The 18,856-nt window shown below is 42.9% G+C and overlaps 1 protein-coding gene across 1 annotated transcript in view; it reads left to right on the forward strand.

Annotated features, from left to right (window-relative positions):
* LOC126260584 (locomotion-related protein Hikaru genki-like) overlaps window positions 1-18,856 on the forward strand; it is a 205,797-nt gene that overhangs the window by 100,999 nt on the left and 85,942 nt on the right. The window contains exon 6 of the mRNA XM_049957920.1: window positions 1,989-2,198. Within this exon, the coding sequence (XP_049813877.1) occupies window positions 1,989-2,198 (210 nt within the window). The remainder of the gene's footprint in view (window positions 1-1,988; window positions 2,199-18,856) is intronic.

Here is an 18,856-nt window from a genome sequence, read left to right on the forward strand (position 1 = left end):
GGCTCACTCGCTGGCCTCTGTATCTCTCAAATCACGCAGCGCTTGTTTCGCCAACGGTAGACCATCGGTACAATTTGAGTTGTATTTGGGTAGGGCTTTAGTCAAAATGTTTACATTCCAAATACCTTCCTACTAACAGGGAAAATATCTCATCGTGATCAGTCACAGCTTCTGGAACACCTCCGTAACAGGTACGAGTGGACAGTAAATTGTAACGTTAACATGCTCTATATGTTGCACTGCCACGCAAATGGCTCGATGGAGGACCCATATTTCTCTTTTACTGTCGTAATTTAACACCTGTGTCAATTTTCGCTTTTCGTTATGATACACCATGTTATTATGCTATAATGGTAGTTAGGGTGCTAGTTATCTTTTAAAGAAAAGTAAGTGGAGCACCTAAAAGGCGGAGAGAAAACGAAATGAAACTTCACGGATTGAGAGGGTATGTAATGTTGTTTTGGTGATTACAAATGGTTCAAATGGCTCTGAGCACTATGGAACATAACACCTGAGGTCATCAGTCCCCTAGAACTTAGAACTACTTAAACCTATCTAACCTAAGAACATCACACACATCCATGCCCGAGGCAGGATTCGAACCTGCGACCGTAGCGGTCGCGCGGTTCCAGACTGAAGCGCCTAGAACCGCTCAGCGACACCGGCCGGCGTTGGTGACTACAACCGAGTCAAATTTATAAGTATCTTGGCAGTATGAGCTTACTTATCAGTATGACGTTGCATTGCCTGTGGTCTGAATGCTCTGTTTCGGATGGAAAGGATGTCGTAAACCAGTTGTATCCTCTCCTGCGTCAAACTGGCCCACAACTGTTGTAATTGGACTTTTACACCCTAACTACTGGCACTGTGGTGGAGTTGACGTCCGACAAAAAAAAAATGGTTCAAATGGCTCTGAGCACTATGGGACTTAACATCTGTGGTCATCAGTCCCCTAGAACTTAGAACTACTTAAACCTAACTAACCTAAAGACATCACACACATCCATGCCCGAGGCAGGATTCGAACCTGCGACCGTAGCAGTCGCGCGGTTCCGAACTGAGCGCCTAGAACCGTGAGACCACTGCGGCCGGCTGACGTCCGATACCTGGAGCAACATGGCTGTGCCTCTCCATACCAATGGTTACCTCCATATTCGCTGACAATGGTAATCCGTTGTAGAGCATAACCACGTTTCATCGCTAGACACTATTCAACGCAATTCATCAGCAGTCCGTGCTTCCCAGTCGCTTCACCACTCCAAAAGCAGCCAGTTTTGTTCTGGTTAGCGGCATTGTCCAACTGCTGCTCGTCTCCGATCAGTATTGCAGACAGCACACTACTAATTCTCGGATGCCAGGCGCAGAAGTGCAGGCATTACAATATACTTGGCGCACTGTACGGGGATACTCCATTGATGTGGTGAGATATGTTCGACCGGGACCCTGAAGACGAGAATGTTTTTGTACAGTCCAACATCGGGCCACCGTCATGTGACGAATGTCCCACAAATTTAGATGTAGAACGATTCGTTCAGCCGGTCAAATGGAGACCCAAAATGGGGTCCGTTTCAAACACATCCAGGTACTGATAACGCTGACATGAGTACGCGCCGCCTCCGTATCTTTCATCGTGATCACTCAACAAGTGGCGCTTTTCATGCTCCTTGTACACCCCAACAGGCATTGCAACAACACTAAACACAAGTAACGCTAATGCACTCTGACGATCGTTCGTCACAGAGAACTGCTACTCGAATCATTTACACACTCGCCGATGATATGTAGGTTGACGGAGTTACATAGACAGCCGAACATGTAATCAGGGTGCATCACTTTTTTGTTAGGCTGCGAGTAACAGCTATATGATACGGTCAATGGACGTAGAGAGAGAATGGCACCCCTCTATAATTGTTGAAGACACGATGCATCGGGCGACGACGAAGTTGCAGCTGCGAATGAGACATGGCGCTGTTGGTTGGGTGGTGCAGGTCGGTGGTCGGGCCCGGTGCCGCGGTGCGCGCCCATCCTGTGCCCCAGCCTGGAGACGGACGACCCTCACCTGTCGCTGGTCGAGCACAACACCAGCTACGGCGGCCGCGCCGTCTTCCGCTGCTCCTGGGGCCACCAGCTCAAGGGGCAGCCCGGCATCGAGTGCGAGGCCGACGGCCACTGGTCGGGGCCCATACCGTCCTGCGAACGTGAGTACCACACACACGACATCCTCCACTACGGACAGCAAAGGCGCCATCTTGCCGTAGTTCTAAGCTCTTGTATTTGCTAGTTTCTGTTGGTATCTTTTTTCCTGAATAGATCTGTCGGTATGTTGTTTTGAAACTTCCTAGATACAGCCGTGAAGATGAGATTATTGAAATTTTTCCGGCGTGAAGAGGACTGTATAGAGTTTCCACATTGCAGTAATATTACATCGACCTCTGGGCACGATATTTCGGCTGACATTTACTCAAACATCTTCAGGCGAGCGTTTTGCACTGTTGAGCGCTAGTTCACATCGCTAACTTTATATCAAAAACTGGTGCAGAGCCTCATGTGCAAAGGCAGCCGCTACAGCCAGCCGCTACATGAGCGACCTCCGTCGAGTTTCGTGCCCTCTTAGAATATTGCTCCAGCTATGGCGCTTAGCCTCAAGCGTAATTGTGATATTATACTTGCGCTCTCTCTCTCGGAATGCGCACTCGCAGGGGTGAAATTCAGATGTCAAAATTGACTGTCGCTAGGTGTGTCATTAGTCATAAAATGTTTTCTTTCTGAAGAAAGTAAAGAAATACTGGGCCCCACGCCTTATCCGGTGGCAAGCCGCCATCACGATTAATAAGATTTTCCGCCAAACCTATTTCCACCGATTCCTTAATATTTCAATCCCAGAGGGCTCTCGTTGGTGCCAAGGTCTTCAAAGCTGAACAATCTACGGAATGTCCTGTGAAAATAGTATCACCATTACGCATGCGGCTTCGTGCATACATGGACCAATATTCGAAGAGGTCGCTCATATAGCGGCGTCCTTTGCTCATGCGTCGTCGAGCAAATTTTTGGCATGAAATTATCGATGAGAACTAGCGATCTCCAGCGCAAAACATTCTCCTGAAGAGAATAGAATAGCCGCAAAGATGTCAGAGCTGCGTCGCGGGGTCGTGATTGAATAGCTTTGTCGATAAATTTTGAGAAGACACAGTGCATGCAGTTTAGAACTTCTAAGAGGTTTCCTCCGAGTATATGGCTGAAATATGATGAGAAGCAGATGGAACATAATGAGTGTTAAATTCCTGGAATTGCAGCATGATAATGAATTCAGTTAGGAGGAGCGTACCATAGAACTGCTGAAGATCATTAGCAAATCTTTATTTGCAGCTCACAGTTATTAAAAAATAAAAAGAGTTTAGCATATTTCGCTTTCTTCCATTCCACGATCTCACACGGGATAATTTTTTCGTATAAGTAATCAAGCGAAACTTAATGTTCCCAACTGCCTATAATACAAATTATGCATTGTGAACTCAAAAACGTTCGGCTAAGACCTGTTCAAGGAATTGAGAATACTCGCAACAGCTTTTCCGTGTATTTATAAATTGAATTTCCGATAAATAATATACCTGGTTTCAACATCAACAACTCAGTTCCTAGAATCAATACGATTTCCTTTACTCCAAGAAGATGTCCGTTATTTAGGATCACATATATTACACAACCTACCTGCAGCTTTACAACTAGTGAAGTTCAGATTAAGTGTAGGGAATTTCTGGTGGCTAATTCCTACTCCACTGACGAATTTCCGAGCAAAACGGATTGACGTATGTGTTGTTAATAATGTCAAATAATGTATTCCCTAAAATCATGGACATCTTCAGTAAAGTAATGTGATAAATGTGTACAACCTGCTGCTCATATTTAAATTTTCTTGACTTGTTTCACATCAATTACGACCATATGACATAGTATTTGCGAAGCGAAAATTAAAATATACCTTTCTTGTAAGTATTTTGTATGTCTTTTTTGTTTTGTAACATGTTCTACATCCTTCAAGATGTCCTTACTATGCACTATGAAACAAGAAGCGTGTCTAATCTAATCTGTTCTTAGTTAATTAAATTTTCCTCGAGAGGCAAGGTTTTGGGTTCGTACCCTGGACCGCTTCCCCCATGAACCATGGACCTTGCCGTTGGTGGGGAGGCTTGCGTGCCTCAGCGATAACGATGGCCGTACCGTAGGTGCAACCACAACGGAGGGGTATCTGTTGAGAGGCCAGACAAACATGTGGTTCCTGAAGAGGGGCAGCAGCCTTTTCAATAGTTGCAGGGGCAACAGTCTGGATGATTGACTGATCTGACCTTGTAACATTAACCAAAACGGCCTTGCTGTGCTGGTACTGCGAACGGCTGAAAGCAAGGGGAAACTACAGCCGTAATTTTTCCCGAGGACATGCAGCTTTACTGTATGATTAAATGATGATGGCGTCCTCTTGGGTAAAATATTCCGGAGGTAAAATAGTCCCCCATTCGGATCTCCGGGCGGGGACTACTCAAGAGGACGTCGCTATCAGGAGAAAGAAAACTGGCATTCTACGGATCGGAGCGTGGAATGTCAGATCCCTTAATCGGGCAGGTAGGTTAGAAAATTTAAAAAGGGAAATGGATAGGTTAAAGTTAGATATAGTGGGAATTAGTGAAGTTCGGTGGCAGGAGGAACAAGACTTTTGGTCAGGTGATTACAGGGTTATAAATACAAAATCAAATAGGGGTAATGCAGGAGTAGGTTTAATAATGAATAAACAAATAGGAGTGCGGGTTAGCTACTACAAACAGCATAGTGAACGCATTATTGTGGCCAAGATAGACACAAAGCCCATGCCTACTACAGTAGTACAAGTTTATATGCCAACTAGCTCTGCAGATGATGAAGAAATTGATGAAATATATGACGAGATAAAAGAAATTATTCAGGTAGTGAAGGGAGACGAAAATTTAATAGTCATGGGTGACTGGAATTCGTCAGTAGGAAAAGGGAGAGAAGGAAACATAGTAGGTGAATATGGATTGGGGGGAAGAAATGAAAGAGGAAGCCGCCTTGTAGAATTTTGCACAGAGCATAACTTAATCATAGCTAACACTTGGTTCAAGAATCATAAAAGAAGGTTGTATACCTGGAAGAATCCTGGAGATACTAATAGGTATCAGATAGATTATATAATGGTAAGACAGAGATTTAGGAACCAGGTTTTAAATTGTAAGACATTTCCAGGGGCAGATGTGGATTCTGACCACAATCTATTGGTTATGAGCTGCAGATTGAAACTGAAGAAACTGCAAAAAGGTCTGAATTTAAGGAGATGGGACCTGGATAAACTGAAAGAACCAGAGGTTGTAGAGAGTTTCAGGGAGAGCATAAGGGAACAATTGACAGGAATGGGGGAAAGAAATACAGTAGAAAAAGAATGGGTAGCTCTGAGGGATGAAGTAGTGAAGGCAGCAGAGGATCAAGTAGGTAAAAAGACGAGGGCTAATAGAAATCCTTGGGTAACAGAAGAAATATTGAATTTAATTGATGAAAGGAGAAAATATAAAAATGCAGTAAATGAAGCAGGCAAAAGGGAATACAAACGCCCCAAAAATGGGATCGACAGGAAGTGCAAAATGGCTAAGCAGGGATGGCTAGAGGACAAATGTAAGGATGTAGAGGCTTGTCTCACTAGGGGTAAGATAGATACTGCCTACAGGAAAATTAAAGAGACCTTTGGAGAGAAGAGAACCACTTGTATGAATATCAAGAGCTCAGATGGCAACCCAGTTCTAAGCAAAGAAGGGAAGGCAGAAAGGTGGAAGGAGTATATAGAGGGTTTATACAAGGGCGATGTACTGGAGGACAGTATTATGGAAATGGAAGGGGATGTAGATGAAGATGAAATGGGAGATAAGATACTGCGTGAAGAGTTTGACAGAGCACTGAAAGACCTGAGTCGAAACAAGGCCCCGGGAGTAGACAACATTCCATTAGAATTACTGATGGCCTTGGGAGAGCCAGTCATGACAAAACTCTACCATCTGGTGAGCAAGATGTATGAGACAGGCGAAATACCCACAGACTTCAAGAAGAATATAATAATTCCAATCCCAAAGAAAGCAGGTGTTGACAGATGTGAAAATTACCGAACTATCAGTTTAATAAGTCACAGCTGCAAAATACTAACGCGAATTCTTTACAGACGAATGGAAAAACTGGTAGAAGCGGACCTCGGGGAAGATCAGTTTGGATTCCGTAGAAATGTTGGAACACGTGAGGCAATACTAACCTTACGACTTATCTTAGAAGAAAGATTAAGAAAAGGCAAACCTACGTTTCTAGCATTTGTAGACTTAGAGAAAGCTTTTGACAACGTTAACTGGAATACTCTCTTTCAAATTCTGAAGGTGGCAGGGGTAAAATACAGGGAGCGAAAGGCTATTTACAATTTGTACAGAAACCAGATGGCAGTTATAAGAGTCGAGGGGCATGAAAGGGAAGCAGTGGTTGGGAAAGGAGTGAGACATTGTTGTAGCCTCTCCCCGATGTTATTCAATCTGTATATCGAGCAAGCAGTAAAGGAAACAAAAGAAAAATTCGGAGTAGGTATTAAAATTCATGGAGAAGAAGTAAAAACTTTGAGGTTTGCCGATGACATCGTAATTCTGTCAGAGACAGCAAAGGACTTGGAAGAGCAGTTGAACGGAATGGATAGTGTCTTGAAAGGAGGATATAAGATGAACATCAACAAAAGCAAAACGAGGATAATGGAATGTAGTCAAATTAAATCGGGTGATGCTGAGGGGATTAGATTAGGAAATGAGACACTTAAAGTAGTAAAGGAGTTTTGCTATTTAGGGAGTAAAATAACTGATGATGGTCGAAGTAGAGAGGATATAAAATGTAGACTGGCAATGGCAAGGAAAGCGTTTCTGAAGAAGAGAAATTTGTTAACATCGAGTATAGATTTAAGTGTCAGGAAGTCGTTTCTGAAAGTATTTGTATGGAGTGTAGCCATGTATGGAAGTGAAACATGGACGATAACCAGTTTGGACAAGAAGAGAATAGAAGCTTTCGAAATGTGGTGCTACAGAAGAATGCTGAAGATAAGGTGGCTAGATCACGTAACTAATGAGGAGGTATTGAATAGGATTGGGGAGAAGAGAAGTTTGTGGCACAACTTGACTAGAAGAAGGGATCGGTTGGTAGGACATGTTTTGAGGCATCAAGGGATCACAAATTTAGCATTGGAGGGCAGCGTGGAGGGTAAAAATCGTAGAGGGAGACCAAGAGATCAATACACTAAGCAGATTCAGAAGGATGTAGGTTGCAGTAGGTACTGGGAGATGAAGAAGCTTGCACAGGATAGAGTAGCATGGAGAGCTGCATCAAACCAGTCTCAGGACTGAAGACCACAACAACAACAACCCTGGACCGACGCACAGTTTTAGTCTTCCACGAATTTTTCTTTATCCATGAGTAGGAGTGCCACAACTGTCTATATCAGCACATCGAGTCAGAGTTTTCTCTTAAAAGAAACTTTTTGACGGAGCATTAGGCGATTTTCAAGTGATGTGTTATTCAATCTGTATATTGAGCAAGCAGTGAAGGAAACAAAAGAAAAATTCGGAGTAGGTATTAAAATCCATGGAGAAGAAATAAAAACTTTGAGGTTCGCCGATGACATTGTAATTCTGTCAGAGACAGCAAAGGACTTGGAAGAGTAGTTGAACGGAATGGATAGGGTCTTGAAAGGAGGATATAAGATGAACATCAACAAAAGCAAAGCGAGGATAAAGGAATGTAGTCGAATTAAGTCGGGTGATGCTGAGGGAATTAGTTTAGGAAATGAGACACTTAAAGTAGTAAAGGAGTTTTGCTATTTGGGGAGCAAAATAACTGATGATGGTCGAAGTAGAGAGGATATAAAATGTAGACTGGCAATGGCAAGGAAAGCGTTTCTGAAGAAGAGAAATTTGTTAACATCGTGTATACATTTAAGTGTCAGGAAGTCATTTCTGAAAGTATTTGTATGGAGAGTAGCCATGTATGGAAGAGAAACATGGACGATAAATAGTCTGGACAAGAAGAGAATAGAAGCTTTTGAAATGTGGTGCTACATAAGATTGCTGAAGACTAGATGGGTAGATCACATAACTAATGCGGAAGTATTGAATAGGATTGGAGAGAAGAGGAGTTTGTGGCACAACTTGACTAGAAGAAGGGATCGGTTGGTAGGACATGTTCTGAGGCATCAAGGGATCACCAATTTAGTATTGGAGGGCAGCGTGGAGGGTAAAAATCGTAGAGGGAGACAAGAGATAAATACACTAAGCACATTCAGAAGGATGTAGGTTGCGGTAGGTACTGGGAGATGAAGAAGCTTGCACAGGATAGAGTAGCACGGAGAGCTGCATCAAACCAGTCTCAGGACTGAAGACCACAACAACAACATCATCAAATACATGTTTCATCAGGCGAGCAACGTCCACTAGCCTGTCAAAGTGACACAGTTGTGGCCACAGTGATGGGTGTGTCCAACAGAGTCTTCTCGCGATTATAAAAGGCCAGTGAAGGAGGAAATGCTATGCGAAAGCATGCTGGTGGTCGCAGATGGAACACCACACCTCGTAGCGAAAAGAAAGAGACAGCTCACTCTCAGGCGTATCACTGCATATCTTGCAAAGTTACCGGTACACTTGTCTCTGCCGCAACCATTTCGCGGCGATTATATCAGGCAGGTCTGTATGACCAGTAGCATCACACTTCAACAGGGCTATCGCCGAAAAAGGGTTCGTTGGTGTGGGGAGCATATTGGTTGTGGTTAGCAACAGTGGTCAAGAGAGATGTTGTTCGACTAATCCTTATTCACTGTGGCAGGTGACTCTCGCCTTCGGATAGTGTGGAGAGAGAGGGTAACACGTTACAGTGAAAAGACTGTGCCAATCTCACTGGCCGAGGTCGCTAACACACGCTTGTGCCGTGGCGCTCGAACCAGGGGTAAGCTATTTCAAATCCCGGTGATTAAAAAAAAATTACTGCTATTATTCGTCCGACAAAGGGAGGAGAGGCGGTGGTGTAAAGTTGCTGATCACCAGACTTTGCGCTAACACTCTGGTGTCGATACTAAACCTCTCCACAGTGTCTCATGGCGCGAGGGCATGTGACGCTGTTGTCGGTGATCCGTCTGTCGAATGGGGACGTTAAGCTTGGTGACCGCCTTGGCGCTAGTTACGAAGAGGAGGCTAGGTGCCGACGCAGAGTTTCACCCTCTCCCTTCTCCCATCATCATCATTAAACACAAATATTACAATATATTACACACACACATACACACACACACACACACACAATATGTACAGTAGTTTTACAGATATTGAAATCTACATCTACACCTACATCTACATCCATACTCCGCAAGCCACCTGACAGTGTGTGGAGGAGGGTACCCTGAGTACCTATATCGGTTCTCGCTTCTATTCCAGTCTCGTATTGTTCGCGGAAACTAATCTCTCTGATTTAATAAAAAAAATGTTTCAAATGGCTCTGAGCACTATGGCACTTAACATCTGAGGTCATCAGTTCCCTAGAACTTAGAACTCCTTAAACCTAACTAACCTAAGGACATCACACACATCCATGCCCGAGGCAGGATTCGAACCTGCGACCGTAGCGGTCACGCGGTTCCAGACTGTAGCGCCTAGAACCGCTCGGCCATCCCGGCCGGCTCTGATTTAATCCTCATGGTCTCTTCGCGAGATATACGTAGGAGGGAGCAATATACTGCTTGAGTCTCCGATGAAGGTATGTCCTCGAAACTTCAAAAAAGCCCGTACCGAGCTACTGAGCGTTTCTCCTGAAGAGTCTTCCACTGGAGTTTTTCTTTCATCTCCGTAACGCTTTCGCGATTACTACATGATCCTGTAACGAAGCGCGCTGCTCTACGTTGGATCTTCTCTATCTCTACTATCAATCATATCTGGTACGGATCCCACACTGGTGAGCAGTATTCAAGCAGTGGGCGAACAAGTGTTCCGTAACCTACTTCCTTTGTTTTCGGATTGAATTTCCTTAGGATTCTTCCAATGAATCTCAGTCTGGCATCTGCCTTACCGACGATCAACTTTATAAGATAATTCCATTTTAAATCACTTCTAATGCGTACTCCCAGATAATTTATGGAATTAACTGGCTCTGAGGACTATGGGACTTAACAGCTGAGGTCATCAGTCCCCTAGAACTTAGAACTACTTAAACCTAACCAACCTAAGGACATCACACACATCCATGCCCGAGGCAGGATTCGAACCTGCGACCGTAGTGGTCTCGCGGTTCCAGACTGACGCGCCTAGAACCGCGCGGCCACGCCGGCCGGCTATGGAATTAACTGCTTCCAGCTGCTGACCTGCTAAATTGTAGCTAAATGATAAGGGATCTTTCTATCTATGTATTCTCAACACATTACACTTGTCTACATTGAGATTCAATTGCCATTCCCTGCACCATGCGTCATTTCGCTGCAGATCCTCCTGCATTTCAATACAATTTCCCATTGTTACAACTTCTCGATATACCCCAGCATCATCCGCAAAAATCCTCAGTGAACTTCCGATGTTATCCATAAGGTCATTAATGTATATTGTGAATAGCAACGGTCCTACGACACTCCCCTGCGGCACACCTGAAATCACTCTTACTTCGGAAGACTTGAGAATGACATGCTGCGTTCTTTTATCTAGGAACTCTTCAATCCAATCACACAATTGGTCTGATAGTCCATATGCTCTTACTTTGTTCATTAAACGACTGTGGGGAACTGTATCGGACGCCTTGCGGAAGTCAAGAAACACGGCATCTACCTGGGAACCAGTGTCTATGGCCCTATGAGTCTCGTGGACGAATAGCGCGAGCTGGGTTTCACACGATCGTCTTTTTTGAAACCCATGCTCATTCCTACAGAGTAGATTTCTAGTCTCCAGAAAAGTCATTATACTCGAACATAGTACGTGTTCCAAAATTCTACAACTGATCGACGTTAGAGATATAGGTCTATAGTTCTGCACATCTGTTCGACGTCCCTTCTTGAAAACGGGGATGACTTGTGCCCTTTTCCAATCATTTGGAACGCTACGCTCTTCTAGAGTCCTACGGTACACCACTGCAAGAAGGGGGGCAAGTTCCTTCGCGTACTCTGTGTAAAATCGAACTGGTATCCCATCAGGTCCAGCGGCCTTTCCTCTTTTGAGCGATTTTAATTATTTCTCTATCCCTCTGTCGTCTATTTCTATATCTACCATTTTGTCATCTGTGCGGCAATCTAAAGAAGGAACTACAGTGCAGTCTTCCTCTGTGAAACAGCTTTGGGAAAAGACATTTAGCATTTCGGTCTCTAATCTGTTATCCTCTGTTTCAGTACCATTTTGGTCACAGAGTGTCTGGACATTTTGTTTTGATCCACCTACCGCTTTGACATAAGACCAAAATTTCTTAGGATTTTCTGCCAAGTCAGTACACAGAACTTTACTTCCGAATTCATTGAACGCCTCTCGCATAGCCCACCTGACACTACATTTCGCTTCGTGTAATTTTTGTTTGTCTGCAAGGCTTTGGCTATATTTACGTTTGCTGTGAAGTTCCCTTTGCTTCCGCAGCAGTTTTCAAACTCAGTTGTTGTACCACGGTGGCTATTTTCCATCTCTTACGATCTTGCTTGGCACATACTCGTCTAATGCATATTGAACGATGGTTTTGAACTTTGTCCACTGATCCTCAACACTATCTGTACTTGAGACAAAACTTTTGTGTTGAGCCGTCAAGTACATTGAAATCTGATTTTTGTCACTTTTGCTAAACAGAGAAATCTTCCTACCTTTTTTAGTATTTCTATTTACGGCTGAAATCATTGATGCAGTAACCGCTTTATGATCTCTGATTCCCTGTTCTACGTTAACTGTTTCAAATAGTTCGGCTCTGTTTGTCACCAGAAGGTCTAATAGACCATATTGCAAATAAATAGTCGATAAAGGCGCCACAGGATGCCATGAACGTCATCGCTATGCCCTAGGTGGTATGGTGTGGACAGACATTACACACAATGGCCGGACATTGCGCAGTTATACTGCAGGAAATTGTTCTAGATTGCGTCCGTCTGTTTAGGGGTGCGGTGGATACCGAACTTCTGAACTTCTGTTTACGGACGACAATTGACACACACACACACACACACACACACACACACACACACACACACACACACACACACACAGGAGAGCTGAAGTTTTGAACACAGTGGAAAGCTAGGATATTGAAATACTCCGCGGATCTAAACTCTATAGATCATCCATGGGATGTTTCTGGTAGATGTATTTTTCAATGAACACAACCTCCTCAAACCGTGCAAGGGCTGAAAAAGTCCTTGACAGAGGAGTGGAACAATGCATTTCCCGCAACAAACTCCACAACAGTTTGGTTGCCAGCAAGAAGAGCAGTTGTAAACTGTGCAGTAAGACCCAAGCAGGACATATTCCATACTGAGAGTCTCATATCAAGCTTTGTGTTATGATTCTGACCCGTGTCAAGCATGAAAGTTATTTGTATCTGTTATCCTGCTTAGTCACGTGGTGAAATCTGTAGCAGTTTTCGTTTTAACATAGCACTCCACCTCCACTACGTCCATCGCTGCCTGTGATTATTTTCGTTCAACAATGTCTCTGATCGTTAGCAATTATCAAGCAGTGTAACTGAAATTCTTTATCAGCATCTGCTACACTTCGGTGGGAAAATCATTGTTGAACTATGAAGTAGTACGCACCCGATAGCAAAAGTTCTTAGGTGTTCGTTGTGCGACATTCTTGCAGAATCATCTGATTGGATGTTTGTGTTGTTGAGGCCTCTTTCGGAAGCAGACGCAATCTTAAGGCACGAACGAATAAGTTACGTTATTGGCACATGGCACAAGATGGAAGATGTGCTGAAAGGCTCTCATTTACGGGGCAACAGGAAAGGTAATACAACTTCGGTGCTTCTGTGAGATGAAAAGTTTTGAGGTACAGTTGTAGAAAGCAAACACTGGTTATTACGTACAGAAGTGACAGAAAGTTCTTTTGAGGCGTAATGAGCTCTTCGCATCATTAATAAAAGTTTCAGACACGATAGGAAACACTGTTTCACTAACTGAGGAAACTGTGTAGTTTCAGTAAGAATGAATCACAGTCAACAGCGAAAAAATTTTAACAACATTGATAACACCTGTGGAAGCCTACGTTCCTAGTATGTACAGGGATGTCTCCTCAGATGAATCACTTTTCCTTTTATATCATATTTACCGCCGTGTAAATATAAGCCATTTTCCAACAACTGCTCGTGAAATGAGCAGTGAATCATACACTGCATAGTCGTGGGGCCATTTGTCCGCCATCACTGAAACAGGTGGATTTTGCGCAGGACACTATGAACGATCTCGATCACGTTCATATTACTGGTGAGCTCTTTGGTTTTATCATGGCTTATAGGTACCACAAGGGACAGGCCATTTCCCTGCTGTAAATTAGTCATATCACAATCTCAGGGCAAGATAAGTGTATTGATCGTCTGTGGGTCGTAACTATCGAATATCATACTGCGTCGTCTAAGAAGTTGCTGAGTCCTCATTATCGTTACCCATTAAGGTTTCATTAAAGTAGCCCTATAGACGTGAGGTGACTATGATACTTGAAGTTATGCTTTCGAAATGAAGCTTTCATTTCATTAAAAATGAACCTTTTACATTCGAAATCGCATTCACAAGTACAAACATTAAAGACTCACACATTTAAACACACACAGCTATCATACCCATCATCTTTATCACAATAACACAGTGTCAGACAACTGGTGCGCACAGAAGCTTAAAAGCTGAACTTTCAGAACGTCGTAACTGCATGTTATCAGAATTATGGACCATATTCTCGTGCAGGATCCATTCTTCAAAATGGCTCTGAGCACTATGGGACTTAACATCTATGGTCATCAGTCCACTAGAACTTAGAACTACTTAAACCTAACTAACCTAAGGACATCGCACACATCCATGCCCGAGGCAGGATTCGAACCTGCGACCGTAGCGGTCACGCGGTTCCAGACTGAAGTGCCTAGAACTGCACGGCCGACACCGGCAGGCCAATCGATTCTTCAGTCTGATATGTTGCACGAGTGCTTTTCTCTCCTTAAAATATGAGATCAAGTTGATAAAGTTTACTTGTTAGTGCCATCTGTCGCGTTGGTTGAATGTACCAAATTGACGTTTCTCTTTTTATGAGCATAGTTTGAGACAGTGGTGTAGTCTCAGCTTCCTAATCCATTTCTATTCTGAAAATATTTCTGCGTTACGGTAAAGTAAGACTGACGAATATTCTTTTGTGTCACAGATTCCATTTTATGGACGAAAACATATTTTTACGTAACTCTAAAGAGTTTAAACGAATGCCAAGATATAGACGATATTTACGTTCGAGTGATTCATCTCTCAAACTTAGCATGGGTACCGGTGAGAGAAGATAAGGCCGTCTTAAGATGTTAAATTATTCATTCTGATCTCCGATATCATCTCCGCAGCGGAAACGAAACAGGGCGCACAAACGTGGAAAAGCGTTGGTAATTATTTGGGCGAGTGTTTCATTAAATCTCTCGGCCACCGGAATTTCTTTCTGCTCCTCCTCCGCACAGGATAAACAGACGTATAATAAATGCGAGCTACGAGCTGCGGAATGCTGTGGTGGCTCAAGTTTCCGGCGTCTGCGGTTGTGCCTGGAATGTGGGGGGAGGGGGGGGGGGGCAAGGAGCATGGCTGCACGTGGCGCCGCCGACAGCGCCTCTCCCTGGGACATCCCCCTCTGGTCACTGCCAAAAGCCTTCCGGGTGCTCCTGTAACAAAAAGCACAGAGAAATCTGAATTACTTACATCATACCCGTTCATCGACATTGGATTCTGCATCTCCTAGTATCCAGATTAGCACAGTTCTTCATAATACAGAGACTACTGTTAAATTTTGCCTCACGATCTTCGTTACTAATGCAATTTTTCCAGACTAGCTGAGTACTTTGCGTCACCTGGGTATCTATTTATTCCAATAATCTATTTATCCATGCCCTCCAATTTCTCTGCCCATCTCAGCCTTCACTCTATTTCCTTCTCCCCACTCTCCCTATCCATCTCCTCCACTTTCCTTTGCACGTGTCCGTCTCCTCCTCTCACCTCTCACTGTCCATCTCCACCACTTTCCTTTCTGTGTCTATGTCCTCATTTCCTCTCTTTTTGTTCATCTTCTGCTGTACCCATACTCTGTTGATTTCCTCCTCCGCCTCTCTTTCTGTGCATCTCTTTTTCCTCTTCTCTCTGTTTATCACTTCCTCTTTCCTCCCTCAGACCATTTCCGCCTACCCTGTGTCTATCTCTTCCTCCGCCCTATCTGTGTTCATCTCCTCCTTTACCTTGCTGTGGGTCCGTCTCCCCACTCTTCACATTATCATTCTCATCCCAATAAGGCACTGGTGGTTCTTACCTCCATAGTTTTTGTTTCCAGATATTAACTAACGTGTGTACCAAATCTGTCTGAATTCGTTGCTAGGGCTTAAAATGAGCTTTTTTATAATGAACTTCTTTTGTCGCACACGAACATGTCATCTTTTACATACATTTAACATATTTACACCTGTTGTGTACATAGTTCCGCGTAGTCAGCACGTACACAACTTTCCCACTAGAGCGCGGCCTGCTAAGTACTACAGCGAAACTGCAGCGATCGTCCTCCTCCGCACTACGAGATGGCGCTGCCATAGAGATGGACCAAATTCTGCTTCCGTCGTTCTGCGTATTAATATGTAACGCAGTCAATGAGATTGCTGCTTATGTAGAACCTTTCCACCTTGCGGATCACACTTACGCAGTGATACATGAATGAGCGAGGTATTATAACGAGTGTACAGACCTCCGATTAGTGAGTCTGCATTTGTCTGCACAAGTCTGCATTTGTCTGCATTAGTCTGTACCAGTCTGTACGAGTTCTACATTTGTCTGTACCAGTCAATAGTCACGTTTCAGTCTGCGCCTAATAAGATTACGATATTCCTGTACATAGCCATGAAGATAAATGTATAGACACTTTTGTCAAGTATCAGAGATATATGTGAGTATAAGATTAACGTACCAATACCAAAGGAACTTCAGATTGTCAATTGTAAATAGCATCCAGAACCAAGTTAATTAATTTTTATGCTTGTTATTATTTTAACAAATGTTTGTGAAAATTAATCAAGTTCTGTTTAAAGTTGGCCACCGTCAATCTGCTGCTCTAAGCGTTGTGGGGTGGCGGTTAGAAATTAATTGTTGTATAAATGTTTGAATGGAGAAACACTGCATTTCCCGGCCGAGTAACCATATGTGCGGCGGCGGGTGGAATTATTGTTGTTAAAATGTTCCTATTATTTATGCTGTCTTTTGCTGTTCTCAACACTGGCTCTCTAACTACAATATTGGCAACCAGAAAGTGATTAGCAAAACGTGAAGCCTGTAATTAGAATTCCTAGTGCCCACTTCATCTGAGAATACACTTATAGTTACAGCTTATAGCTCTGAGGAATTAGGAGATTGTCTGGGATTTATAATCAAAATCGGTCGTGAAAAAACGTTCTGTATTCTGAAAGTCACAGATGAAAACAAAAGAATCCACACAATGTAACTAACAGAGCAGTTCAGAGTCTAATGTGCTGATGCAACTATAAATGTCCAAATTAAATGTTTAAATGAATGCTCGCCATAATTTGGTTCAAATGGCTCTGAGCACTATCGGACTCAACTGCTGTGGTCATAAGTCCCCTAGAACTTAGAACTAATTAAACCTAACTAACCTAAGGACAGCACACAACACCCAGCCATCACGAGGCAGAGAAAATCCCTAACCCCGCAGGGAATCGAACCCGGGAACCCGGGCGTGGGAAGCGAGATCGCTACCGCACGACCGCGAGATGCGGGCTCGCCATAATTTGATGATAAGGTTCATCAAACGCCACGCTAAATAATTGGTAGAATGTCTGTCCCGTGGCGGCACGTGAAAATACGACATATGCAAACTGAAGATCGATAATTAAAGTCAACCCAGAATTAACACTTCACTCGAAAATGATTCATGGTTACACGTATCCCGAGTAACTTAATACGGCATCTGAGGCTGTTTGTAGCAATGATACCGACGCGACGCGACTCCCGACACAGTTGACGTGCTATTCAGCGTCTGGAGAGAACTGGGGCTTGCTTCCTCGCTCAGCGTTCTTATATATAAAGCCGCGGTGCGGACGGCTAAGGGAACGCCTGATCAAATCGGCTCTCCCGACTAGCCGCTGGGCTAGTAATGCACCACATTAAGTTACCGAATGAATCATAGCTTCTTTTGCTGATGGCCGATGAAGCTCTTAATTTAAATGTGCATTCAGCACACAGGTAAGTATTGATAATAAAATTTTGACGTGGCTAAGTTAAATATTTTGGGCGAGAGAATTATGTTAATTACACTGCACGCAGTAGATGAGCTCTGAACTGTCCCTTTGGAGATACACTGTCGCTATAGTTTATTAGTTATTCAAATGAAACTTCTCACATCCTTATGGTGATAGCGGATCTCCATTCTACTTAAATATAAACATCTTAGCCTTATTTATTAGCCTACTTAATCTATCTTGCTTCCTTAAGTTTTAAGACGAAAACCAGAAAATCATGAATTTCCACTAAAATTTTAATTTGTGAAATCCAAAGTACTGTTTTTATTAAATTATTATGAAAGAGGAATCTAAATATGAATTTTTACTTCTCTAGCTCTTTTCTGTTGCGCCAATGATTTTTACAGAAAAACGTCCAAATTTCGAAAATGGCTAAAGTTATCGAACTGATATTCAACACACATTAATTTAGTATTACTCCTGACATGCTAGAAATGTTTTAGGTTATTTGCTTGATTTTTAAAGTATTGCGCAACATTTATGACGTCAGAGCTAGTTACAGCGGACTGGCTGGCACACAATGGAAAGACTGATATGAATTTACTACGGCGTGAGTAGGCTGCTTCCCTACATCACCCTCTACTTAAATTTTTTGTTTTATGAATGTTAATGAATGAAAAAAAATTAATTACAAAAAGGGAAGCAAGAGTACAGCTTAACTTCCTATGAAAATTTAAAATTGAAATGTAAACTTGTAGAAACATAAAAAGCAAACTGATTACCTACATTAATTATTTAAATTGCGGGCATGTTCACTGCCTCTTAAGCAACATTATTACTCAAAATTTAAGCAAAGGCAATTAAACACTTTGGCATACATATTGCCTTAGACAAACAAACACATAAAAATATGTAAAATTATGAAAATCTTAAATCCATTAAATACATTTTTACATACATAAACTGAAAAAAAAAATAAAAGTTATTCAAGATACATAAACAGATGATTATCTCTTAGCAGTCTTTTCTAAACCTGAAAGTAAATTTCACAAATAATTTTTACACACGTGGTTGTAGCCGCTTTGGCTGGCGTTCTACACTTCCATTCACAAGGGTAGAGGAGGGGAAGTTGCTATGGTGTGCGTCCTTCACGTTCACTCTAAATTACATGGGGAAAGGGGAGGGGTCACTGTGAGTTGTGTCCAAGTCACTCCACGTTTTCACGCAGCTACCAGGCTGCCATTATCTGGTTTGTCCTGTAGAACAAACAAAAAGAGTGCCTCAGACTCTGTTCACTTAATATCTAAGGGTGGGTCACAATGAAATGGGGATATATACGTTTTATCCTTCAATATGTTGCTGGAACAAAGTTAAC

Source organism: Schistocerca nitens, chromosome 5, assembly GCF_023898315.1.
Source record: "Schistocerca nitens isolate TAMUIC-IGC-003100 chromosome 5, iqSchNite1.1, whole genome shotgun sequence".
In the NCBI taxonomy this organism is placed as follows: domain Eukaryota; kingdom Metazoa; phylum Arthropoda; class Insecta; order Orthoptera; family Acrididae; genus Schistocerca; species Schistocerca nitens.